This window comes from Muntiacus reevesi, chromosome 7 (assembly GCF_963930625.1).
Source record: "Muntiacus reevesi chromosome 7, mMunRee1.1, whole genome shotgun sequence".
Taxonomy (NCBI): domain Eukaryota; kingdom Metazoa; phylum Chordata; class Mammalia; order Artiodactyla; family Cervidae; genus Muntiacus; species Muntiacus reevesi.
Window position 1 is genome coordinate 34250290 of NC_089255.1, and position 26355 is coordinate 34276644.

The following is a 26355-nucleotide window of genomic DNA, read 5'->3' on the forward strand; positions in this document are numbered from 1 at the left end:
TGGGTTCAATCCCTGGGTTGGGAAGATCCCCTGGAGAAGGGAAAGGCTACCCACTCCAGTATTCTGGCCTGGAGGATTCCATGGACTGTATAGTCTGTGGGGTCACAGAGAGTCAGATACGACTGAGTGACTTTCAGTTAGTTGATTTGAGGGCTCTCTGATTCTGTTTTACGGTCAAAAGATTTAAATGTAGCTAACTGAAGGGAAGGACCCAGAGGAGATGAAAGAGATGAAGATGGTAAGAGACAGAAAAATTGATGGGTCAGGAGCCAGGGGCAGGGTGAAAGGCACAGGATATTACTGACTTCGGCCTTGGAGAGAAAGAGCACACATCCTCATTTAAGGGAAGAGGGAAGAGGGTGGAGAAGCACAGTCAGTGCAGTTTTAAGGCGGAAAGCAAGAATGGACCCACCCAGTTCGTCCATTTTCTCTGAGCACTAAGACTGCTTGGGCTAAGGACCTGCAGAAGAGGACTGGAGGTTAAGCTCACAGTCATAACTCAGAAGAGTTCTGTTGGAGAATGTAAGAGAAGCTGCTAAGCTATACTGAGAAGCCAACAGAGGTTAAAAAACAAAAGACTCTTTAGTTATACCAGTCAGCACAGTTATGTGATTTTTCTCCCCAAGTCCTCTGCAAATCAGAGCAGAAAGAAAATATCAAATTTTCTTGAAATAGTTCATCTTAACATCCAAGAGTAGAAGCAACAATTTCCTGAATTTCACAGAAAAGCACTTTAAAAGAGGTATTTGCAAATTTTGAGAAACCTGATTAAAATGTCACTGTTTTCTGCTTACACAAACTTGTACATTTGGAGCTGGAAACACAAGTCACAAATGTGACAGAGTCAAAAAAGAATAATCTCTGTCCAAAACACCAGTAACGAACAATCCTATCACTAGATATATTTGTCTCAGAGAGTAATGAATTTTATCTCTATCCACCAGGTAAATGCTACAAACTAAGGGAAAACTCCTGGTTCGGTAATTTCATATTTCTCTAGAAAAACTTTAAAGTGATCCTTCAAAAATGTGGTGAGACAGACTTTTAAAATATTTCTGAGACGTCTAGAAAGTACAATACTATCTCTTTCAAAACCTCAGTACTTGAGGTTATTATCTCTGGTTTATAAAGCTAAAATATGGTTTAAAAAATTTAATTTAATGTGGTTTTTATCTTTCTGTTAAAGTCCTCATTTGTGTTTAGTACCTGTAAAAAATACACTAGTACTTTTCTTTTTGCTCTTGCTTATTTGTGATGTTAGAAAGGGACTACAATGCATTTTATGTTTTGGGGGCTGGAAAACAGGTTGGAAATTGCCATTCTGCCACTAGCCCAAAGTCCTTTGAGTTACTCTTAAGTAAGAAGTTAAGGAAATGACCCGGGAAAATAAAGAATACACATTCTAAGATTTTCCCCTTAGTTTAAATGAGAAAAATTAAAAGAATAGTAAATAGTAGGTTTGGATATTTGTAAATGTGCGTTTAAAGTTCAAGTCTAAATAAGCCTGGCTCTAAATTCTTCAAGAGGTACTCTTAAAGCACTATTTTAACTAGATGCCGCCACCTACTGGACAGTTTACAAGGGTTTTAGAGCTTTCCTGGGACAAAAAAATGACCGCAAAGGAAAACAGAGCAAAAGGTTTCTTGTTTTCATAATAAGCTTTACAGGAAGACTTTACTTTAAATTTTATGGCTATACATAGGTTTGATCAAAATAATTGCTTAAGTTTTAAATTTTTACATTTTTAATTAAGAGTGGGTAGTTGAAGTTCAGAGAATAATCTGGCAAAGAAACCACCCTCAGGATGGAACAGATATAAGCAGTGTCACACCATTTCATGATATGAGGCTATGCTGTAATAGTAGAAATATAAGATGGCCAAAATTAGTGTCATGTGGTCAAATCGGACTCTTGCATTTCTGTTCATTTCTTTCATACATGCTAATAACACATTTCATAAACTGAAAATTCCAAAAGTTACCTCTTTTGGAATAAGCAAATAATTTATATTATATAAAATGTTTTAAAATGTATAACTAGGCTAATAACATAATCTATAGTAAATGCTGGCTTCCCAGGTGGTGCTAGTGGTAAAGAATTCGACTGCTAATGCGGGAAATATAAGAGACGTGGGTTCAATCCCCAGGTCAGGAAGATCCTCGGAGAAGGAAATGGCTACCCACTCCAGTATTCTTGCCTGGAGAATTCCATGGACAGAGGAGCCTGGTGGGCTATAGTCCATGGGGTCACAAAGAGTCAGACACTTAGCACATACTAAATGCCATCTCTTTGGATTCTAAGATTTTTAAAAATCAGATATGTGTGACTACTGAATACATGTCTATGATGTAAAAAGCCAGCAAGAAGCTTCATTAAGCAATTCACCTCCTATAAAAGACTAGTCATCAAAACAATCTAATTAAGTCTGAAGAACAAGGAATACAACAATAATGTCTCTTTGTTCTGGTGAACTGGTGAAGTGTGATCTAATCAAGACAGACGACAGCAAGAATGAAGAACAACAGACACTTGGCTTACCCAAAAGTGTCTTTGATCCCATTTCCTTTTATACTGACCCTACTTTTACATCTTATCTGTTCTGCACACAACAAACACTGCCAATACATAATAATCAACTAAGAATTCAAAATCTAAAAATTGAAACTTTGAAATAATAATATTTAAAGCAATGATTTTCTCTGGCTGTAGCTTCTAAGCCTCAGGTAACTTCAACTTTCAGCTCATGAAGTCTAACAAGATTCTGTGTTAGAATATCAGTGTTAATGTAAATGTCTAAGGGTCTACAGTAGTCACGTAACTCCAGAGATACAACTGTGAACTCCACGTTGTTGTTGTTGTTGTTCAGTCGTTCAGTCGTGTCCGACTCTGTGACCCCATGGACTGCAGCACACCTGGCCTCCCTGTGCCTCACCATCTCCTGGAGCTTACTCAAACTCATGTCCATTGAGTTGGTGATGCCATCCAACCATCTCATCCTCTATCATCTCCCTCTCCCCCTGCCTTCAATCTTTCCCAGCATCAGGGTCTTGTCTAATGAGTCAGGTCTTTGCATCAGGTAGCCAAAGTATTAGCACTTCAGCTTCACCATCGGCCCTTCCAACGAAAAATCAGGGTTGATTTCCTTTAGGATTGACTTAACCAAATAGACCTGCCATGGGCTTTATAAATTAAATGTATTTGATAGCTCAAATTTGTGAAGAAAGGCCAGATGAAAAGAAAAATTGTGCCCTCTAGGCCAAAAGCTCACTCAGTAGTGAACCCTGTGACTGAAAAGGCTGATGTTAAAAGGCTGCCATGGATTCCCTTACGGAGTGGCCTAAAGTCCCTGCTCCAGAGTTAAGCACAGCAAGTGTGGCCTCTTAGAAATGCCTCAGTGGAGAAATCAGCATTTAACTCTTGCATTCTAGAATACAGATTTTTATCATTGTTGTTCAGTTGCTAAGTCGTGTCCAACTCTTTGCAAACCCATTGACTGTAGCACGTCAGGTTCCTCTGTCCTCCACTATCTCCTGGAGTTTGCTCAAATTCATGTCCATTTAGTCAGCGATGCTATTTAACCATCTCATCTTCTGCTGCCCCCATCTCCTTTTGCCTTCAATCTTTCCCTACCTAACAGCAAAGGAAACCATCAACAAAATGAAAAGACAGCCTACAGACTGGGGGAACATATTTGCCAACAATGTGACCAACAAGGGCTTATCTTCCAAAATGTACAAACAGCTCATACAATTCAATAGCAAAAAAACAAACAACACAATGACAAAATGAACAGAAGACCTCAACAGACATGTCTCCGAAGAAGATATACAGATGGCCAATAGGCATATGAAAAGATCTTCCATTACATCACTAATTACTAGAGAAATGCAGTTGAAAACCATAATGAAGTATCACCTCACACCATTCAGAATGGCCATGATCAGAAAGTCTACAAATAATAAATGCAGGAGAAGGTGTGGAGAAAAAGGAATTCTCCTACACTGTTGGTGGGGATGCAAACTGGGGCAGCCACTATGGAGAACAATAGGGAGTTTCCTTTAAAAACTAAAAATAAGAACTAACATATGACCCCGCAATCCCACTCTTGGAAGCCCTACTCAGAGCCAGTCTAATGCCCAAGCAATACTATATGACCAATTTAGATGATGTAGGTTAAAGGATTTCAAAAGTGTCTTGCCAAAAAATACCAACTCTTCCCAATCACTAAAACATTCATTACTAAGAAGGTTAAAATAAGTTACATGATTCATAGTACTTTTGTAGAAGAAGAAAAAGAAAAGAAGGAAGAGGAGGAGGCAAATCACAATATACAGTTGATCCTTGAATAATGTAAGTTTAAAATGCACAGGTTGACTTATACACAAATTTTCCTCACTAAATGTGTACTACAGTACCACAAAACCTTGATTGGTTGAATCCACAGATTTAAATTGAAGAAAGGGGGGAAAACCACTAGACCATTCAGGTATGACCTAAATCAAATCCCTTATGATTATATAGTGGAAGTGAGAAATAGATTTAAGGGACTAGTTCTGATAGGCAGTGCCAGATGGACTATGGACGGAGGTTCATGACATTGTACAGGAGACTGGGATTAAGACCATCCCCAAGAAAAAGAAATGAAAAAAGGCAAAATGGCTGTCTGAGGAGGCCTTACAAAGAGTTGTGAAAAGAAGAGAAGTGAAAAGCAAAGGAGAAAAGGAAAGATAAAAGCATCTGAATGCAGAGTTCCAAAGAATAGCAAGGAGAGATAAGAAAGCCTTCCACGGTGATCAATACAAAGAAATAGAGGAAAACAATAGAATGGGAAAGATGAGAGATCTCTTCAAAAAAATTAGAGATACCAAGGGAACATTTCGTGCAAAGATGGGCTCATTAAAGGACAGAAATGGTATGGACCTAACAGAAGCAGAAGATATTAAGAAGAGGTGGCAAGAATACACAGAAGAACTGTACAAAAAAGATCTTCATGACCCAGATAATCATGATGGTGTGATCACTCACCGAGAGCCAGACATCCTGGAATGTGAAGTCAAGTGGGCCTTAGAAAGCATCACTACAAACAAAGCTAGTGGAGGTGATGGAATTCCAGTTGAGCTATTTCAAATCCTAAATGATGATGCTGTGAAAGTACTGCACTCAATATGTCAGCAAATTTGGGAAACTCAGCAGTGGCCACAGGACTGGAAAAGGTCAGCTTTCATTCCAATCCCAAAGAAAGGCAATGCCAAAGAATGTTCAAACTGTGCAATTGCACTCATCTCACATGCTAGTAAAGTAAATCTCAAAATTCTCCAAGTCAGGCTTCAGCAATATGTGAACCGTGAACTTGCAGATGTTCAAGCTGATTTTAGAAAAGGCAGAGGAACCAGAGATCAAATTGCCAACATCCGCCGGGTCATCAAAAAAAACAAGAGAGTTCCAGATAAAAATGTATTTCTGCTTTATTGACTATGCCAAAGGCTTTGATTGTGTGGATCACAATAAACTGTGGAAAATTCTGGAAAATTCTGAAAGAGATGGGAATACCAGACCACCTGACCTGCTTCTTGAGAAACCTGTATGCAGGTCAGGAAGCAACAGTTAGAACTGGATATGGAAAAACAGACTGGTCCCAAATAGGAAAGTGAGTACGTTAAGGCTGTATATTGTCACCCTGCTTATTTAACTTATATGCAGAGTACATCATGAGACAACGCTGGGCTGGCAGAAGCACAAGCTGGAATCAAGATTGCCAGGAGAAATATCAATAACCTCAGATGTGCAAGATGGCACCACCCTTATGGCAGAAAGTGAAGAACTAAAGAGCCTCTTGATGAAACTGAAACAGAAGAGTGACAAAGTTGGCTTTAAGCTCAACATTCAGAAAACTAAGATCATGGCATCCGGTCCTGTCACTTCATGGCAAATAGATGGGGAAAAAGGGGAAACAGTAGAAACAGTGGCTGACTTTATTTTGGGGGGCTCCAAAATCACTGCAGATGGTGATTGCAGCCATGAAATTAAAAGATGCTTACTCCTTGGAAGGAAAGTTATGACCAACCTAGATAGCATATTAAAAAGCAGAGACATTACTTTGCCAACAAAGGTCCATTTAGTCAAGGTTATGGTTTTTCCAGTGGTCATGTATGAATGTGAGAGTTGGACTGTGAAGAAAGCTGAGCACCGAAAAATTGATGCTTTTGAACTGTGGTGTTGGAAAAGACTTGAGAATTCCTTGGACTGCAAGGAGATCCAACCAGTCCATCCTAAAGGAGATCAGTCCTGGGTGTTCATTGGAAGGACTGATGCTGAAGCTGAAACTTCAGTACTTTGGCCATCTCATGTGAAGAGTTGACTCATTGGAAAAGACCCTGATGCTGGGAGGGATTGGGGGCAGGAGGAGAAGGGGATGACAGAGGATGAGATGGCTGAATGGCATCACTGACTCGATGGACATGAGTTTGAGTAAACTCCAGGAGTTGGTGATGGACAGGGAGGCCTAGCGTGCTGCGTGCAATTCATGGGGTCGCAAAGAGTCAGACATGACTGAGCAACTGAACTGAACTGAAAACGCCAATGGAAAAACCTTTACAGTGGAAGGTGAAAGGTCCCCTAATGAAGAGTATACTTGGGAGGAGGATCCTTTGGCTGGTATAATTCCAGGTACTCTTCATCAGATTTTTGAGAAACTTACTGATAATGGTACTGAGTTTTCAGTGAAAGTGTCGCTATTGGAAATCTATAACAAAGAGCTCTTTTATCTCCTTAATCCGTCTTCTGATGTTTCTGAGAGACTGCAGATGTTTGATGATCCCCGTAGCAAGAGGGGAGTGATAATCAAAGGTTTAGAAGAATTTACAGTACACAACAAGAATGAAGTCTATCAAATTTTGGAGAAGGGGACAGCGAAAAGGACAACTGCAGCAACTTTGATGAACGCCTACTGAAGTCCATCCCACCCAGTTTTCTGTTACAATACATATGAAAGAAACTATAGTTGATGGAGAGGAGCTTGTTAAAATTGGAAAGCTGAACTTGGTTGATCTTGCAGACAGTGAGAACATTGGCCGTTCTGAAGCAGTTGAAAAGAGAGCTCAGGAAGCTGGAAATATCAATCAGTCCCTGTTGACTCTGGAAAGGGTTATCATTGCTCTTGTAGAAAGAACACTTCATGCTCCTTATCGAGAATCTAAACTGACTAGAATCTTCCAGGACTCTCTTGGGGGACGTACAAGAACATCTATCATTGCAACAGTTTCTCCTGCATCTCTCAATCTGGAGGAAACTCTAAGTACATTGGAATATGCTCATAGAGCAAAGAACATACTCAGTAAGCCTGAGGTTATCCAGAAACTCACCAAGAAAGCTCTGATTAAGGAATATACAGAAGAGATAGAGCGTCTGAAACGGGATCTTGCGGCAACTCATGGAAAAAATGGAGTGTACATTACAGAAGAAAATTTTAGAGCTATGAGTGGAAAACTAACTGTTCAAGAGGAAGAAATTGTAGAATTGGTTGAAAAAATTGCTGCTGTTGAGGAAGAGCTAAATATGGTTACAAAATTATTTATGGATAGTAAAAATGAACTTAACCAGTGCAAACCTGACCTGCAAAGTAAGACACAGGAACTTGAGACCACTCAAAGACATATGCAGGAAACGAAATTACAGCTTGTTGAAGAAGAATATATCACCTCGGCTTTGGAAAGTACTGAGGAGAGACTTCATGATGCTGCCAACAGGTTGCTTAACACAGCTGAAGAAACTACAAAAGATGTATTTGGTCTCCATTCTAAACTGGATCGTAGGAAAGCAGTTGATCAGCATAACGCAGAAGCTCAAGGTGTTTTTGGCAAAAACTTGAATAGTCTGTTTAATAATATGGAAGAATTAAGGATGGCAGCAGGAAACAAAAGGCCATGCTAGAAGTTCACAAGACCTTGTTTGGTACCTTGCTGACATCCAGTGTCTCTGCATTAGACACTGTTACTGCAGCAGCACTTGAATCTCTCACATCGATTCCAGAAAATGTGTCTACACTTTTTTCTCAGATGTCTAATATGATATTGAAAGAACAGTTGCTAACAGCAGAAAGTAAAACTGTACTTCAAGAATTGATTAATGTACTTAAGACTGATCTCCTCAGTTCACTGGGAACAGCTTTATCCCCCACTGTGGCATCTATACTGGAAATCAATAGTCAACTGAAGAAGATTTTCAAGACTTTGTCAATTGTGGCTAATAAGATAGAAGATCAGAAGAAGGAAATGGATGGCTTTCTTAGTACACTGTAACAATCTACATGAACTAAACGAAAATACAGTTTCTTCCTTGGCTGAATCACAGAAGGTGTGTGAAAACTTAACTGAAGATGTGAAAAAAGCAAAGAAAATCCATTCACAGGAAGTTTACCAGTTAATCAGTCTTTGGGAGGAGAGATTCTGTGATTTGGAGGGAAAGTGTAAAACCATCCAGAAACCAGTTAGCAGTGTTCAAGAAAATACTGAGCAAATGCAGGAAACTATGAAACAGGAAGGTCTGGTTTCTTCAGAAAATTGCAAACAAAATCCCTCTCCTCGGACCGCGCAGGAAGAAGCCTGGCGGCAAAGCCCAGCGCTCGGAACCCTGCAAGCTCGCCCTGCCTGCGTCTCGCCACCGCCTGGATGTTCTTCCTCTTTTCGTCTTTCTTCTTCGCGGATGGATTCGGCTGGGGCGCCATGACAGTCCTCTGGAAAGGTGGGGTCGCGGTCTCGGGGGACCTTGGAGTGTGGAGCAGCTCGGCGGCCGACGCAGGCCTCCCCTGCCCGGTGCTGGCATGCCCACGGGGGTCGCTGTCGCCCGGGGACAGTGGCTGGCCGTGGCGTCTGCCCCGCGCTGGCCCGAGCCTTCCAGTTGCGGGCCTGGTCTCCGTCCCAAGCCCAGGAAACTGAGCAACCATTCAGCGCTTTTTTTTTTTTTTTTTTTAATTTATTTTACTTTACAATATTGTATTGGTTTTGCCATACATGGACTTGAAGCTGCCATGAGTGTACATGTATTCCCCATCCTAATCCCCCTCCCACCTCCCTCCCTATCACATCCCTCTGGGTCATCCCAGTGCACCAGCCCCAAGCACCCTGTATCATGCATCAAACCTGGACTGGCGATTCGTTTCACATATGATATTTTACATGCTTCAATGCCATTCTCCCATATTATCCCACCCTCGCCCTCTCGCATAGAGTCCAAAAGACTGTTCTATACATCTGTGTCTCTTTTGCTGTCTTGCATATAGGGTTATCGTTACCTTCTTTCTAAATTCCATATATATGCGTTAGTATACTGTATTGGTGTTCTTCTTTCTGGCTTACTTCACTCCGTATAATAGGTTCCAGTTTCATCCACCTCTTTAGAACTGATTCAAATGTATTCTTTTTAATGGCTGAGTAATATTCCATTGTGTATATGTACCACAGCTTTCTTATCCATACATCTGCTGATGGACATCTAAGTTGCTTCCATGTCCTGGCTATTATTAACAGTGCTGCGATGAACATTGGGGTACACGTGTCTCTTTCAATTCTGGTTTCCTCAGTGTGTATGCCCAGAAGTGGGATTGCTGGGTCATATGGCAGTTCTATTTCCAGTTTTTTAAGGAATCTCCACACTGTTCTCCATAATGGCTGTACTAGTTTGCATTCCCACCAACAGTGTAAGACGGTTCCCTTTTCTCCACACCCTCTCCAGCATTTATTGCTTGTAGATTTTTGGATAGCAGCCATTCTGACTGGTGTGTAGTGGTACTTCATTGTGGTTTTGATTTCCATTTCTCTGATAATGAGTGCTGCTGAGCATCTTTTCATGTGTTTGTTAGCCATCTGTATGTCTTCTTTGGAGAAATATCTGTTTATTTCTTTGGCCCATTTTTTGATTGGGTTATTTTTCTGGAATTGAGCTTCAGGAGTTGCTTGTATATTTTTGAGATTAATTCTTTGTCTGTTGCTTCATTTGCTATTATTTTCTCCCAATCTGAGGGCTGTCTTTTCACCTTGCTTATAGTTTCCTTTGTTGTGCAAAAACTTTTAAATTTCATTAGGTCCCATTTGTTTATTTTTGCTTTTATTTCCAATATTCTGGGAGGTGGGTCATAGAGGATCTTGCTGTGATTTATGTCAGAGAGTGTTTTGCCTATGTTCTCCTCTAGGAGTTTTATAGTTTCTGGTCTTACATTTAGATCTTTAATCCATTTTGAGTTTATTTTTGTGTATGGTGTTAGAAAGTGTTCTAGTTTCATTCTTTTACAAGTGGTTGACCAGTTTTCCCAGCACCAGTTGTTAAAGAGATTATCTTTTCTCCATTGTATATTCTTGCCTCCTTTGTCAAAGATAAGGTGTCCATAGGTTCGTGGATTTATCTCTGGGCTTTCTATTCTGTTCCATTGATCTATATTTCTGTCTTTGTGCCAGTACCATATTGTTTTGATGACTGTGGCTTTGTAGTAGAGACTGAAGTCAGGCAGGTTGATTCCTCCAGTTCCATTCTTCTTTCTCAAGATTGCTTTGGCTATTCTAGATTTTTTTTTGTATTTCCACACAAATTGTGTAATTATTTGTTCTGGTTCTCTGAAAAATACCGTTGGTAGCTTGATAGGGACTGCACTGAATCTATAGATTGCTTTGGGTAGTATACGCATTTTCACAATATTGATTCTTCTGATTCATGAACACAGTATATTTCTCCATCTATCTGTGTCCTCTTTGATTTCTTTCACCAGTGTTTTATAGTTTTCTATATATAGGTCTTTTGTTTCTTTAGGTAAATATATTCCTAAGTATTTTATGCTTTTTGTTGCAATGGTGAATGGAATTGTTTCCTTAATTTCTCTTTCTGTTTTCTCATTGTTAGTGTATAGGAATGCAAGGGATTTCTGTGTGTTAATTTTATATTCTGCAACTTTACTATATTCATTGATTAGCTCTAGTCATTTTCTGGTAGAGTCTTTAGGGTTTTCTATGTAGAGGATCATGTCATCTGCAAACAGTGAGTTTTTTACTTCTTCTTTTCCAGTCTAGATTCCTTTTATTTCTTTTTCTGCTCTGACTGCTGTGGCTAAAACTTCCAAAACTATGTTGAATAGTCATGGTGAGAGTAGGCACCCTTGTCTTGTTCCTGACTTTAGGGGAAATGCTTTCAATTTTTCACCATTGAGGGTAATGCTTGCTGAGGGTTTGTCATATATAGCTTTTGAGGTATGTTCCTTCTATTCCTGCTTTCTGGATTGTTTTTATCATAAATGGATGTTGAATTTTGTCAAAGGCTTTCTCTGCATCTATTGAGATAATGATATGGTTTTTATCTTTCAATTTGTTAATGTGGTGTATTAAATTGATTGATTTGTGGATACTGAAGAATCCTTGCATCCCTGGGATAAAGCCGACTTGGTCATGATGTATGATCTTTTTAATATGTTGTTGGATTCTGTTTGCTAGAATTTTGTTAAGAATTTTTGCATCTATGTTCATCAGTGATATTGGCCTGTAGTTTCTTTTTTTTGTGGCATCTTTGTCAGGTTTTGGAATTAGGGTGATGGTGGCCTCGTAGAATGAGTTAAGTTTATCTTCTTCTGCAATTTTCTGGAAAAGTTTGAGTAGGATAGGTGTTAGTTCTTCTCTAAATTTTTCGTAGAATTCAGCTGTGAAGTCCTGGGCTTTTGTTTCCTGGAAGATTTCTGATTACGGTTTCAATTTCCGTGCTTGTGATGGGTCTGTTAAGATTTTCTATTTCTTCCTGGTTCAATTTTGGGAAGTTGTACTTTTCTAAAAATTTGTCCATTTCCTCCAAGTTGTCCATTTTATTTGCATATAGTTGCTGATAATACTCTCTTATGATCCTTTGTATTTCTGTATTGTCTGTTGTAGGCGCCTCACTTTTAAAAAGGAGCAGATTGGCCGGGCCAATGGCAGCGCTGGCGTGAAAGCACTATGGGACACGGTATCATCACCAGACCCCACCCCAGGGCGTGGCCCACGGAAAAGCAAATAGTTGGTCCTTCAGTGCCAGCCTAGAACTGGTAGTCTAGTGGGAGACTGTCCCTGAGTAGTGAACGAACGTCTCTAGGCCAGAGTTTCCTCATCTGCAGAATGAGACTGACAGCAGCTGTCCCAGACAGTTGTGTGAAAATTAATGAGCTGGTGAGGGTAAATAGTTTAGGCTATAACAACCACATAAGCACTCGGGAAACCTAGCTGTGATTGTAAATGATATTAGAGCATTGTAAGATAGTGCTGAGGAAGCACAGAAAAGAGTGGTCCAAAGCAAGCCCTTTTCTCAGAGGAGGCATCCAGAATTGTCTTGAAGAATAATTAGGAAATGTTAAGGCTACCACGGGTACTAAATTGTGATGAAAAAGACACTGAATGTTACTTTAGGATTATGAATTTATCCTTTGAGTGATGAGAACTCGTCCTCGCCAAATGACTCCAAGCAAGAAAGTAAGGTCAGATTTGCGCTTTCCAACCACGGTCCTTCAGTAGCTGTTGCAGGCTCAATCTATGTGGCGCAGCATCCCACAGGCCTCTCACGGAGGTTGCATAAATGCCTGCGGCAGTCAGCCTGCAACTCCCTGCAGGCAATGCTACCTGACTCCTCTCGAGCTCAGTGACTGCCTGCTTCCATAGGAGTACTCTGGGCATTTTGGCAGTGTTGAGATGGAGAAACAGTGGAAACAGTGTCAGACTTTATTTTGGGGGGCTCCAAAATCACTGCAGATGGTGATTGTAACCATGAAATTAAAAGACGCTTACTCCTTGGAAGGAAAGTTATGACCAACCTAGATAGCATATTAAAAAGCAGAGACATTACTCTGCCAACAAAGGTCCATTTAGTCAAGGCTATGGTTTTTCCAGTGGTCATGTATGGATTTGAGATTTGGACTCTCAAGCGCCAAAAGAAACCCAAGCGCCAAAAAATTGATGCTTTTGAACTGTGGTGTTGGAGAAGACTCTTGAGAGTCCCTTGGAAGCAAGGAGATCCAACCAGTCCATTTTAAAGGAGATCAGTCCTGGGTGTTCATTGGAAGGACTGATGCTAAGCTGAATCTGCAGTACTTTGGCCATCTCATGCAAAGAGGTGACTCATTCGAAAAGACTTGATGCTGGGAGGGATTGGAGGCAGGAGGAAGAGGGGACGACAGAGGATGAGATGGCAGGATGGCATCACTGACTCAATGGACATGAGTTTCAGTGAACTCTGGGAGTTGGTGATGGGACAGGGAGGCCTGGCGTGCTGCGATTCATGGGGTCGCAAAGAGTCGGACACGACTGAGTGACTGAACTGAACTGACAGTTGCTCGACCAGACTAGATGTGGGTCGCAGACCCAGGAAATAAAGAATCATGGGCCTGTGCTATACTCAGCTCTGGGAAAAAGAAAAAAAGCAGACGCGTTATTTTGTCAACAAAGGTCCATCTAGTCAAGGCTATGGTTTTTCCAGTGGTCATGTATGGATGTAAGCTGGACTCTAAAGAAAGCCGAGTGCTGAAGAATTGATGCTTTTGAACTGTGGTGTTGGAGAAGACTCTTGAGAGTCCCTTGGACTGCAAGGAGATCCAACCAGTCCATCCTAAAGGAGATCAGTCCTGAGTGTTCACTGGAAGGACTGATTTTGAAGCTGAAACTCACTTTGGCCACCTGATGCAAAGAGCTGACTCATTTGAAAAGACCCTGATGCTGGGAAAGACTGAGGGCAGGAGGAGAAGGGGACGACAGAGGATGAGATGGTTGGATGGTATCACCGACTCAATGGACATGAGTTTGGGTAGACTCCGGGAGTTGGTGATGGACAGGGAGGCCTGGCGTGCTGTGGTTCATGGGATCACAAAGAGTCAGACACGACTGGGTGACTGAACTGACATGGATGTAGAACCACAGAGACAGAGGGCCAACAATACACTTATACTTGGATTTTCAACTGCACAGGGGCCAGTGCTCCTAAACACCCTGTTGTTCAAGGATCAGCTGCTACATACACACAAGGGGAGTAGAAACACAGAATTAATTAGCTGGTCTCATAAAGCAGGACTGTGAGAATAGGAAAAGGACAAATCAGTAACAAATTTTTATAAAAGGTTGCAGAGGCCTGAGTGAGACAGCTCATGGGACGTTCTCACACAACTAGGGGACTGTGAGCAAAAACTGGATGTCTAGGGGCATCCAAGAGGCACAGTAATTAAAGGCAAAGACATGCTTTGTCTACTTCCTGATTTTTCACTCCCCTGTCTCCCCATCTTTGAGCAGACACAAACCCTAGAAGACTCTGAAACATACCTAAATTCACCATAGTTTCATATAATCCTACCTAACATGATGGTTTCTCCTAAAGAAAAATTAAACTCACAAAGAAAAAGAAAAGATAACTAAATTAGGAATTTTACTTTAATCCAAATAGTTTATGACTCTGAGATAAAAATAAACATGAATCAATTTTACTCACCAACAGTTTCTTCTGATGCAGCAGTCAAAGCTAGAAACTTTTTTGTATTTTCCATTTCCTCGTTACTTTGCAAAAGTTCACCATTTTTTGCAGACTAATAAAAAAGAATAAAAGCTTAAACATGGGGAAAGAAGGCAACTGTATTCATTGATATATTTTTTTAAAATCTAAGAATGGTTTCCAATTCAGTTCATAAATACAGGTTACTTTTACTCCTTTAATTAGGAAATCTGTTCATGTTTCCTCTTTCTTCAAAATTCTGTCAATGAGTATTCCCAATTCAAAGTTGGAATATGTCTATCTCTATATGATAATTACCTTGCTTTAAATTTCTGTTTAATAATAAGCAAGTTTCATATATTTCAAAATTGGTATTATTTTATTATGATTCCAGCTATAATTCATATTTCCAAGCAAGTAAAAATTTGCTTTGATATTCAACAGAGGTAAGTGATAGACTAACTTTTCCTGCTAAAATTTCTTTCTCTAGCTTAAAGCCAGAGAAGGCAATGGCAACCCACTCCAGTACTCTTGCCTGTAAAATCCCATAGATGGAGGAGCCTTGTAGGCTACAGTCCATGGGGTCACTAGGAGTCGGACATGACTGAGCGACTTCACTTTCACTTTTCACTTTCATGCATTGGAGAAGGAAATGGCAACCCACTCCAGTATTCTTGCCTGGAGAATCCCAGGGACAGGGGAGGCTGGTGGGCTACCGTCTGTGGGGTCGCTCAGAGTTGGACACAACTGAAGCGACTTAGCAGCAGCAGCAGCAGCTTAAAGCACTGCATTTTATATACTTACTTCTCCATCCCAGTGGTCTTCCTGGGAACCTTGTAAAAATGTATTCTTAACTACTTTACTGTTAATTCACATCACTGCCTGGGAGATTTCCTAGAAGTCAGTCAACTAATCAAGGAAGAATTTATCAAAAACAATCCATCTGTTGTTATAATGTTCCTTATCTTAAAAGTGCAATGCGTATACACAAGTCAGTGCCAACAACTGGTCAACTTCCACCCCTCAATACTACAAAGAATAAAACGTCCAAGAGGGCCAAGGAGAGTTAGTCAAGCATTAGAAATTCACTAAGACAAAAGTATATACAGCATGGTCACAGACCACAAGCATTTTACAGCTTCCCAAAGAGATCTTGACCAGCATGTGAAATAGTCAACTCCTCGCTTGTTTGTTGCAGAAGTTTACTCAAATAATGATGGTAACCAGGGGGTTAGATGTTTTTGTTTTTGTGTACTTATCTCCAAACTGTAAGCTTGTTGAAGAAAAAGCTGACATATATAGTTGATGAAAGTAGGCACCAAATTCCTTCCTATTCCAGACATGGAGGAACCCAGGCACCCAGGCCAGACATTGGAGAGAGAAGCCTATTGTGCTGTCTGGGGAATGAAGACGCTCAGGGCAGTGCGCGAAATCTGGAATCCTGCAAAATCACCTTCTCCAGTTCCAGAAAACTTTCTCCCTCACTGCTCCCTCACCCCATACACACATATAAACACTACTGCCCTACTTCCACAAAATAAATTAAGGCAGACCATACTAACACTACCAGAGGCCATGCTATTCCTACTTATTAGAAGTTGCTTCTCACATATCAGCATAAGGTTATACAATTCTTACCTTAAGTTCCTCCCACAGCTTTATTCTCATTTCTAGACCTTGCTTCTTAATTTCTTTTTCTCTGTATTGTCTCTTCACCAATATCTTGTCAAGCCTCTTCATCTTCCGAATAGCATCCTGAAGTTGAGAATCTAATTCTTTTAATTCGAATTCATCTGTATTATGTTGAAAGTAAGAATGAGCATGAAGTTTATTAAGATCATAAAGCTTTTTTTTTCTTGTTTTACTTTTACTATTTGTTCTTTCATTCAACAAATGTTTATGGTTGGTGTAATAACTAACATTGGTGTCATGTATCTTGGTTTGGAAAAAAGTGAAAGTGTTAGTCATTCAGTCCTTTCCAACACTTTGCCATCCTATGGACTGTGGCCTTCCAGGCTCCTCTGTGCATGACATTTTCCAGGTAAGAATACTGGAATGAGTAGCCATTCCATTCTCCAGGGGTTCTTCCCAACCCAAGGATCAAATCTGCGCCTTCTGCTTTGCAGATGGATTCTTTACCATCTGAGCCACCAGCGAAGACTGCTTTTGCTTTTTTTTTTTCCATATAATTATCTAACAACCTTGTGAAATAGACATTTACTTCTCTTTTACAGTTGAGATAACTTAATCCTTTCAAATAGCTAATAAATTGTAGCACTGAATTCAGAAGTGGGTCTCATATAATTTTTAACCCCAAATTCTTTCTCCTTCATTCTGCTATACTTTCTATATTCATAATTAACAAAGAATAAGACAAAGACCCTATCCTGAAATTGCTTCAGACTAACTGAAAGAGAAGTCACTTACACAAATAGCTATAGTAAAATGTAGCATGTCAGAGACACAGAGTAATTCCACCATGTTAGAAACAAAATCAGAAAAGTACACCATGTATCTAAACACCTTTCATGTACACCCCTTCCTGTTATTCCATTTTCCTGAAACACCTTAAAGTAAAAGTGAAAGTTTCTCAGTCATGTCTGACTCTTTGCAACCCCATGGAATATACAGTCCATGGAATTCTCCAGGCCAGAATACTGAAGTTGGGAGCCTTTTCCTTCTCCAGGGGATCTTCCCAACCCAGGGACCGAACCCAGGTCTCCCACATTGCAGGCGGATTCTTTACCAGCTGAGCCACCAGGGAAGCCCAAAACACTCTAAAGTGTTCTTGAATTATGGATAATTGATAGTTAGGAACTATTTAGAACTTCTGTTATTTTTCACTTATGATTATGCTTAATAATATTAATAATTATCATTATGATTAATGGTCATATTAATAATAGCAGCTAATGCCCCAGACAGTAAAGAATCCTTCTGCAAAGCAGGAGACCCGGGTTCAACCCCTGGGTCAGGAAGATCCCCTGGAGAAAGGAATGCCTATCCACTCAGTATTCTTGCCTGGAAAATCCCATGGACAGATGAGCCTGGCAGGCTACAGTCCATGGGGTCACAAAGAGCCAGACATGACTGAGCGACTAATACTATCACTACTACTAACATTTATACATTTACCTGATAGACACAGTGTTAAATGCTTTATTTACATTCATTATCTTGTATAATCCACACCATAAACCAGTGAGATGGAATAATTATTGCTCCTATTTTACAAATCAGTAAACTGAGGCTAATTTGTAACTGAGTTAAATACATGTCCAAGATCTATCATCTTATAACTAGTAAAAGGCAGAGTCAGTCTCTGCCCAGATTTGTGTTGACTCCAGAGCTAAAGCTCTTTATCACCAGGAGATAATTCCTCTGTAAAGTCTGATGAAAGATGATAACCTGGCAATGAGCATAGGTGTTCAAGTCCTGAAGTCTCAGCTATCCCAGCTTAGATCATCAGAAATGTCACATTATGCAAAGAAAAGCCAAGTTTTGCAACTTTTGAAAATACAAAGAGTCCAATGGTGTTTCCCTATAATGTATATCACTTTCTCTTAAAAGAAAAGGAGATATGTTTAGAGGGAAGAAGCTTACCCAAAAAGAATACTGATCCTACTAATAAGGAGACTCTACAAATTGTATTGCTCACGTATGTCAAACGCAAAAGCCTCTAGTTCTAATTCCAACTGGCAGCCCTAGCATTCTCAAGCTCCATGTATACAGGTGGTCTATTCAGCAGGCATTCTGAAGTTAACTCTTGCTACACAGAAACAATACAATGTAATGTACTATAAACATTACTAAATATAATGTAATGTAAACAATACAACGTAAACGGGGCCACTAGCTAGTCTCAACTCTAATACCTCGTTTCCTGATAACTGTAATCCTGAGTCACCTGGTCTGAGAGCTGATCTCATTCCAAACACAATTTAAATCAGTTCTCAAAGTTTATGAGCTTGTTACTGAACCCAAACTCATTCTGCTCACCACATGACAGGCCAATAAACCAGAAAACGAGCTGCTGGAACAAGAAATGACAACTTGAGTCAAAAAACTAGCAGACTGAGAAGATGTCAGACGTCAGACTAGCATCTCAAAAAAGCATCTCCCTGTCAGTCCAAATCTGGGCTCTTTTTAATATACAACAGGGGGAGGAGGAGGGACCCACTGTGTCCCCAACCAATGGCTGAGCAGGGCACTAACGGTTGCTGATTGACAGTTGCTCACCAACAGTCACTTGCTTGGGGGAGGGGCCCACTGTGGCACCAACCAATGACTGAGTGGGGCCACTATAGCTGGTGTCTGCCTCGCTGCTACTGCGCCCCAAGCAGAAAGGTACAACTGCAGAAAGCAGCCAGGTGTGAGCTAGCATCCGGCTGTTCTAGCAACACCACTCTTCAACCCACAGAGCAAGGTGTGCAGGTGGCAGAGACCATTCGTGGCCATGTGGAGATGGCTGACACACCCATCAACCAGAACCGTTGTCTGAGGCAGTGGGCACTGTGAGCACAGCCCTCTGCTGGCCACACCAGCCAGCCTGTGACCCCCAAGGCAGCCTCAGAGCTGGTGCCCCCAGAGTGGAGCTCCCACCTGGCTGTTTGTGCAGGGGGAGCCAGCCAGCCTGGTGGGCTAGTCAAGGTCTGAGTGGAGAGGGGCAGCTGAGCAGCCCCTGCCTCAATGGGGCCCACAGGCCGGTGCCAGAGAGGGAAGAGGCCATCACGCCTCGGGTTCAGGCTGGGGAGGCCACCACTACAAGCTCAGCTTTCCTTTATAGTTTATAAATTATGGAGAACTCAAAATAACTTTTGTTTATGTGAGTTATGTCTATGGATAATTACCATATTAGAAATCAAAATTGAAGATTATTAATATATATTTATTCATTTTTAAATAATAAACATGGCATTACTTATTACATTTTAACACAAATATAACACTTTAATGACAAATAGCTACATTTTCCAAAAAAATTGTTGAGAAGAATAGTGATATTTTCACTCGTTAGTATCTGGATTAATAGAAGACAGCTGGATTCACGTATATGCTTCAAAGTCAATCTACTGTAATCTGTTGCTTCAGTTAAAGTATATGAAGAAAATTTGGCCTTACACAGTAGTTGGCAAGGGGAGGAGAAATACCCTTTTCAGATAATGGTGATGAAGAAGATAATTCTTCTTTAATACTAATATCAAAACTGGACAAGAGATAGTTTCTTAAAGGTTAGTTATAATGTGAAATCTGTAACCCTAGCTATTCCATAAATCCATGGATCTATTTTTCATGTTAAATGGATCTTTTATCCTGCATTGGTTATCTGGAAAACAGTGGTTCACTGAATTACGCAAATCTTCAAAATATATCACATTTGTTAATATTGCCACCGATTTTTATCAGAAAGGTCTAAGTACTAGGAAGTTGTAAAGCTCATATTGACATACACAAGTTTTCTAAGATTCTAAGTTTTTACTTGAAAGCTCAAATTTTATCATTGACAAAAAATACTGTCAGTTGTTTTCCTGAATTAACAGGTCCATTTCCTTTTTTACAAAAATGTCTGCCAAAATACTTAAGTCTGAATGATAATAGTTTGTCTGCCACTTATTCTTTCAAGTGAAAATGGAGTCCCATTAAAAAATGACCAGTTCAACTCTCAAAGTACCACACAAACACTTTTCCTCAACACAACCTTCACATTTTGGTATAGTGCAGAACTGCATTATATGTACCTCCCAATTTGCCACATAGGATATAAAAAAGATGTGTACTCAAAGGTCAAGATTAATTAGAATTTAAAATTTTTACTGCTCCATCAAGAACATTCTTGAGTGACATCGGCTATTTCTTTCTTCTGCCTATGCCAGGCCTTAAAGAACACAATGACTATTAGTACACTTTGATGCCATTCATTGTCCTGATTCATGTCAAAGCACCAGCAATTTTACCCACCAATGCTTTTGTACCATCAGTGAAACCATTCAGTGGGCAAAAAAGCAAACAGAATCATTTCAGTATTGTAATGAATTATACATAATACTGATATATCAGTACTGCAATGAAACTAGCTTTTACTTTGCAGAGTTCCTAAAAGGGCCTCAGAGCCCAGGGCTCTGCAGCCCATGTTTTGAGAACTGCAGTTCTAATTCACTTTGACCAGTATTAATAACCATGGGAAAAAAGGAGCTTTTTGAAATCCAGAAGTTATTAAAATCAAATGGGATTATCCCTTAAAAGGCATTTATATATTACAGGATACATTTTATCATACAATTTTCAAAAAGATCAATAAATTATGTCATAAAATACAGAAATACTTCCTACTTCATTAAAATGATTATAGTAACAATTTCATTATATGACATATTTTATTATATTTCTACATGTACTTAAGAACTCTTAATATTCTTATAAATAAGAACTTGGTGATTTGCTTGCTCACAAAAAAATGTATCTTATTACTTCTACATAATAAAAAATAAAAATAAATAATAAAAAGCATATGTAATTCTAATATTTTAACTATAGCATCTGTAATTATCATTAGCTAATTACCAAGTAATTATCCTACCTGAACATTCAGGGACTATCTGATGTTGACCCAAGTTCAAATCTTCATCTGACCCCTCTTCAGGCAATTTTATTTTCTCAGAGTAGCTTTCCCCTTTATTATCATCACTGTTTCTACTCTCCTCTGTATTATTGCTTTCTGAGTGGCCTTCTTTACCAGAGTTCAAATTGATTGCAGTATCAACCTAAAAATTATTTCCAAAGAAACGGTTTTCAAAAATAATGTTTTTTATTTTACATTTCTAGACTATTTTAACTCAAATATAAGTATATATAAGGACAAGCATCATACAGTAGTGTTGTTATTCTAGAAATATAACACTTGATAAAATACAATTTACATACACAATTAAATTTAATAACATTTGCACCAAAGTAATATGCACCACTCTCCAGCAATTTCTAGCAATAATATAGAAGAATCAGTCCCAAAGAGAATCTCTCTCTGTCAAGCTCTGAGGATGAGACATGATGGTCCCTGCTGCCTGAGCTTACTCTCAGGTGGAGAGTCAAGGATCTAGAGCAGGACTAAGCAACATAGTAGTCACTGGTCACAAAGTGAACAGTCGGAATTGCAGTGTGCTTCTAATGGAGTTCCTCAAATCAGAACCATGTGCTTTGGTTAATCATTTACTCTTATACTAGTCACAGCTTTTCTATTTCACTTTTGGTTTCTCTTTCCATTTTAGCAAAGTTTATTTGCTAAAAACTGGTGAAGACACCAGTTTGGTGCAGCTGTGTTTTCCTAAGAGAGGACAGGAAAAGACATCCATGGCTGCAGGAAGCAAAAACAGAGATCACAGGGCTTGAAGGCTGTGCTTGGCAGTAAAAGTCACCTTGGAAATTAACACAGCCCACAAGAGAGGCAAAAACCTCAGGGAAAATGGAGACATACCTTTCCCCTCCAACAGACAGAATGTCTTTTCCAGCCCTGCAGGACTCAGCCCTTGGAGGCTTTCATGCTCATGGTCTACACTCCATCATTGCAATCTGGGTCCCTTTGTGAATCTCCAGGACAGAAGGTAGGTAGTGCTGAGAATTAAACTGCCAGGGTTTAAGTGCTTACACGACTGCACAAGCATCTCTCTTCACCTGAACTAGGACATAAGCCCCAGGAGAACTGAGCTGAGTCAGTAGTATAAAAATCACAACTGATGTTTCCTGAGGAATTACTACTGGCCAGGTCTTGTGCTGAGTGCTCGACACACACTGCCTCAGTCACGTCTCACAATGACCCTGTGGGATAGGTGTTACTGCCCCAAGTTAACAGAGAAGAAAACAGGTACATTATGGACTGAAACTAGTAGAGACCCAATTTATAATAAGCAAAACAATGCTTACTTTATGTGATCTTGGAAGTATTAAAGAGGGTTTCCTGTTCAAAAATATTCTTCTGTGAAAGGCCAGGTAAAGCCTAAAATTCCATAATATCCAGTAAATTCTTAAGGCTGCATAGTTTCGTGAAAATGCTGAAATTGCTAGGAGAAGTCACACAAGCCCTGTCAGTAATTTATATCTTGGCATAAATGAATCAAGCTGACCTTTCCCTGAGAATGAGTTTTTATACAGGGGTAATATAATGAGATATTAGCAACTACTCAGATACCACATTTCAGGATACACAAAGATCTTTCACATATGTCATCCCATATGATCCTGACTCTTAGAATGAGCAGAAAAATGAGACAAAAGACATGAAACAGAACAAAAGGCAAATACTGCCCATTACACAATTTTACCCACAGTTTCCCACCCCACTAACACCAACCATCTCCCCCCATCCCACTGCCCATGGGCCTCTCTATTCCCGACCCTTCTGGTTGTCTACCCTGTGACCTGTTTGCTTTTTCTTACTTCTTCATTCTCAAAGCCACATTCAGTTTCCACTTTTCATTGTTCCATGTCCCCTACTTCATATCTCCATGTTAGTCCCAGGAAAGGTAGATAGTCTAGAAAAACACTTTCAAACAATTAGATCCCTACCTGAAAGCCATGAGATTTTTACACCAGTTGCAACAATTGGCTCTTTCAAGAAAAATACTCAGAAGCAACAATAAACCAAAATTCTAAGAATGAGAACTATACCATTACTACAGAAATTTCATTAAAATTCTAGCATTTTAGGGACTTCCTGGCAGTCCAGTGGTTAAGAATCCATGCTTCCACTGCAGGGGATGCAGCTTCAATCCCTGATCAGGAAATTAGATCCCACAAGCTACACACCATATGACCAAAAAAAAAAAAAAAAAACCCTCTAGCATTTTAAATTCATTTTCTGCCACTCGGAAATTTTTGCAAGAAATTAATAATACAAATGAGCAATAAAACTAATCAAAATACTAGGATTTATTATTCTGACAATGTAAAACGTCTTACAGATACTGAATCATTTGCAGTCAGCAGTCAACATGCAGCATACCTGTGGATTTTCTACCCCCAACCCCAGATGAACCTTACTGATTTTTCAAGAACTTGATTAAGACAAATCACAACTTTTACAAAGTCTTGCCTATGATATAAGTATCAAAGTCCTTGTTGGTTAATAAATACACTAGAGTTTGTTTTGACCTACAGTTTGGTGGGTTCAAATAAAATATGCCTGGATTAATTGCTGATATATTTCTTTTAAATAAATTTTGAATGAGGTAATATTAAGCTATGTTTTAAAACATGTGCATCAATACTGTGAAGTTGCTGCTATAAAAAAAAAAATCATCACCCAGGAATATGTAGGCAGAAATACTAATCCTTTGCTACTCTAAAATGTCAGGTCTTTGTAAATATATTATCCTACCTACATAAAATGGGAAAAATTTCATTCTAAATTTGTTACACACAGTTATGTGACTAGCTACTATGTGTCTGACTTTACACTGAATCCCATGAAAAATAACACAGGAAGGACTGACCAATTAGGTTAAAGAATTAAGGCCAATTAGCCAAGACGTATTGAGTACTTACTAGGTGCTGGTCACTTCTAAAAATTGCAGGTATTTCACTCATTTTATCCCCAAAACATGCCTAAGAGGTGAACAGTATTATTACATCTTTGAACAGATTAGGAAACTGACACAGAGAGTCAAAGTATTAATAATTTTCCCAAAATCACATAAAATGTGGTCAGCAGAGCCTATTTTGAACCCATAACTCCAGAGTTTAGGTTTATAATGAGTAACCTTGAGACTAAAGAGTCTAAAATTGCTTTGGGCTACTGGAATCTAAAATTGTTTTAGGTTCCAGTTTGGGCTATATGGAAAACCAAATAAACTGAAACCTTCCATCTACTTAGAAATGAATAGTTTTAAGTTCACAAGGATACTGGGGAAATTGCCAGTCAAAAGAAATTAAAAGGACACTAACATCTATTTCTGCTTTATTGACTATGCCAAAGTCTTTGACTGGGTGGATCACAATAAACTGTGGAAAATTCTGAAAGAGATGGTAATACCAGAACACCTGACCTGCCTCTTGAGAAACCTGTATGCAGATCAGGAAACAACAGTTAGACCTGGACATGGAACAACAGACTGGTTCCAAATAGGGAAAGGAGTATGTCAAGGCTGTATATTGTCACCTGCTTATTTAACTTGTATGTAGAGTACACCATGAGAAACGCTGGGCTGGAGGAAGCACAAACTGGAATTAAGATTGCCGGGAAAAATATCAATAACCTCAGATATGCAGATGACACCACCCTTACGGAAGAAAGTGAAGAAGAACTAAACAGCCTCTTGATGAAAGTGAAAGAGGAGAGTGACAAACTTGGCTTTAAGTTCAATATTCAGAAAACTAAGATCATGGCATCCGGTCCCATCACTTCATGGCAAATAGATGGGGAAACAGTGGAAACATTGTCAGGCTTTTATTTTTTTGAGCTCCAAAATCACTCTAGATGGTGACTGCAGCCATGAAATTAAAAGACGCTTACTCCTTGGAAGGAACGTTATGACCAACCTAGATAGCATATTAAAAAACAGAGACATCACTTTGCCAACAAAGGACCGTCTGATCAAGGCTATGGTTTTTTCAGTGGTCATGTATGGATGTGAGAGTTGGACGGTGAAGAAAGCTGAGTGCCAAGGAATTGATGCTTTTGAACTGTGGTGTTGGGGAAGACTCTTGAGAGTCCCTTGAACTGCAAGGAGATCCAACCAGTCCATTCTAAAGGAGATCAGTCCTGGGTGTTCATTGGAAGGACTGATGCTGAAGCTGAAATTCCCATACTTTGGCCACCTGATGCAAAGAGCTGACCACTGGAAAAGACCCTGATGCTGGGAAAGATTGAGGGCAGGAGGAGAAGGGGACAACAGAGAATGAGATGGTTGGATGGCATCACCGACTTGATGGACATGGGTTTGGGTGGACTCCAGGAGTTGGTGATGGACAGGGTGGCCTGGTGTGCTGTGGTTCATGGGGTCGCAAAGAGTTGGACACGACTGAGAAACAAAACTGAACTGAAAAGCTGAGAAACCTGTATACAGGTCAAGAAGCAACAGTTAGAACCAGACAATGGACTGGTTCAAAATTGGGAAAGGATTACATCAAGGCTGTATATTATAACCCTGCTTATTTAACTTATAGGCAGAGTACATCATGCAAAATGCCAGGCTAGATGAATCACAAGCTGGAATCAAGATTGCCAGGAGAAAATATCATCAACCCCAGATATGAAGATGACACCACCTTAATGGCAGAAAACAGAGAGGAACTAATGAGATTTTTGATGAAGGTGACAGAGGAGAGTGAAAAATCTGGCTTAAAACTCAACATTCGAGAAGATAAGTTCATGGCATCAAGTCTCATCACTTCATGGCAAATAAATGGGGAAAAGATGGAAACAGTGACAGACTTTTATTTTCTTGGGCTCCAAAATCAGTGCTCCAATGCAGACAGTGACTGCACTGGAAATTAAAAGCCATGAAATTAAAAGACGCTTGCTCCTTGGGATAAAAGCTATGACAAACTTAGACAGCATATTAAAAAGCAGAGACATCACTTCACCAACAAAGGTCCATATAATCAAAGTTACGTTTTTCTCAGTAATCATGTACAGATGTGAGAGTTAGACCATAAAGAAGGCTGAGCACCAAATAATTAATGCTTTCGAATTGTGGTGCTGGAGAAGACTCTTGAGGGTCCCTTGGACAGCAGGGAGAGCAAAACAGTCAATCCTAAAAGAAATCAATCCTGAATATTCACTGGAAGGACTGGTGCTGAAGCTGGAGCTCCAACACTTTAACCACCTGATGCAGAGCTGACTCATTGGAAAAGACCCTGATGCTGGGAAAGATTGAAGGCAGGAGAAGG

At 39.8% G+C, this 26355-nt stretch overlaps 1 protein-coding gene and 1 pseudogene across 2 annotated transcripts in view; one reads left to right on the top strand and one right to left on the bottom strand.

Annotated features, from left to right (window-relative positions):
- FSIP1 (fibrous sheath interacting protein 1) overlaps window positions 1–26355 on the bottom strand; it is a 220852-nt gene that overhangs the window by 183113 nt on the left and 11384 nt on the right. For both annotated transcript variants that reach the window (XM_065941257.1, XM_065941258.1), the window contains 3 exons: window positions 21050–21233; window positions 16111–16265; window positions 14473–14566 (listed from right to left, as the gene is read on the bottom strand). In XM_065941257.1, the coding sequence (XP_065797329.1) occupies window positions 14473–14566; window positions 16111–16265; window positions 21050–21233 (433 nt within the window). The remainder of the gene's footprint in view (window positions 1–14472; window positions 14567–16110; window positions 16266–21049; window positions 21234–26355) is intronic.
- On the top strand, window positions 6573–8724 carry LOC136172071 (kinesin-like protein KIF11 pseudogene; annotated as a pseudogene).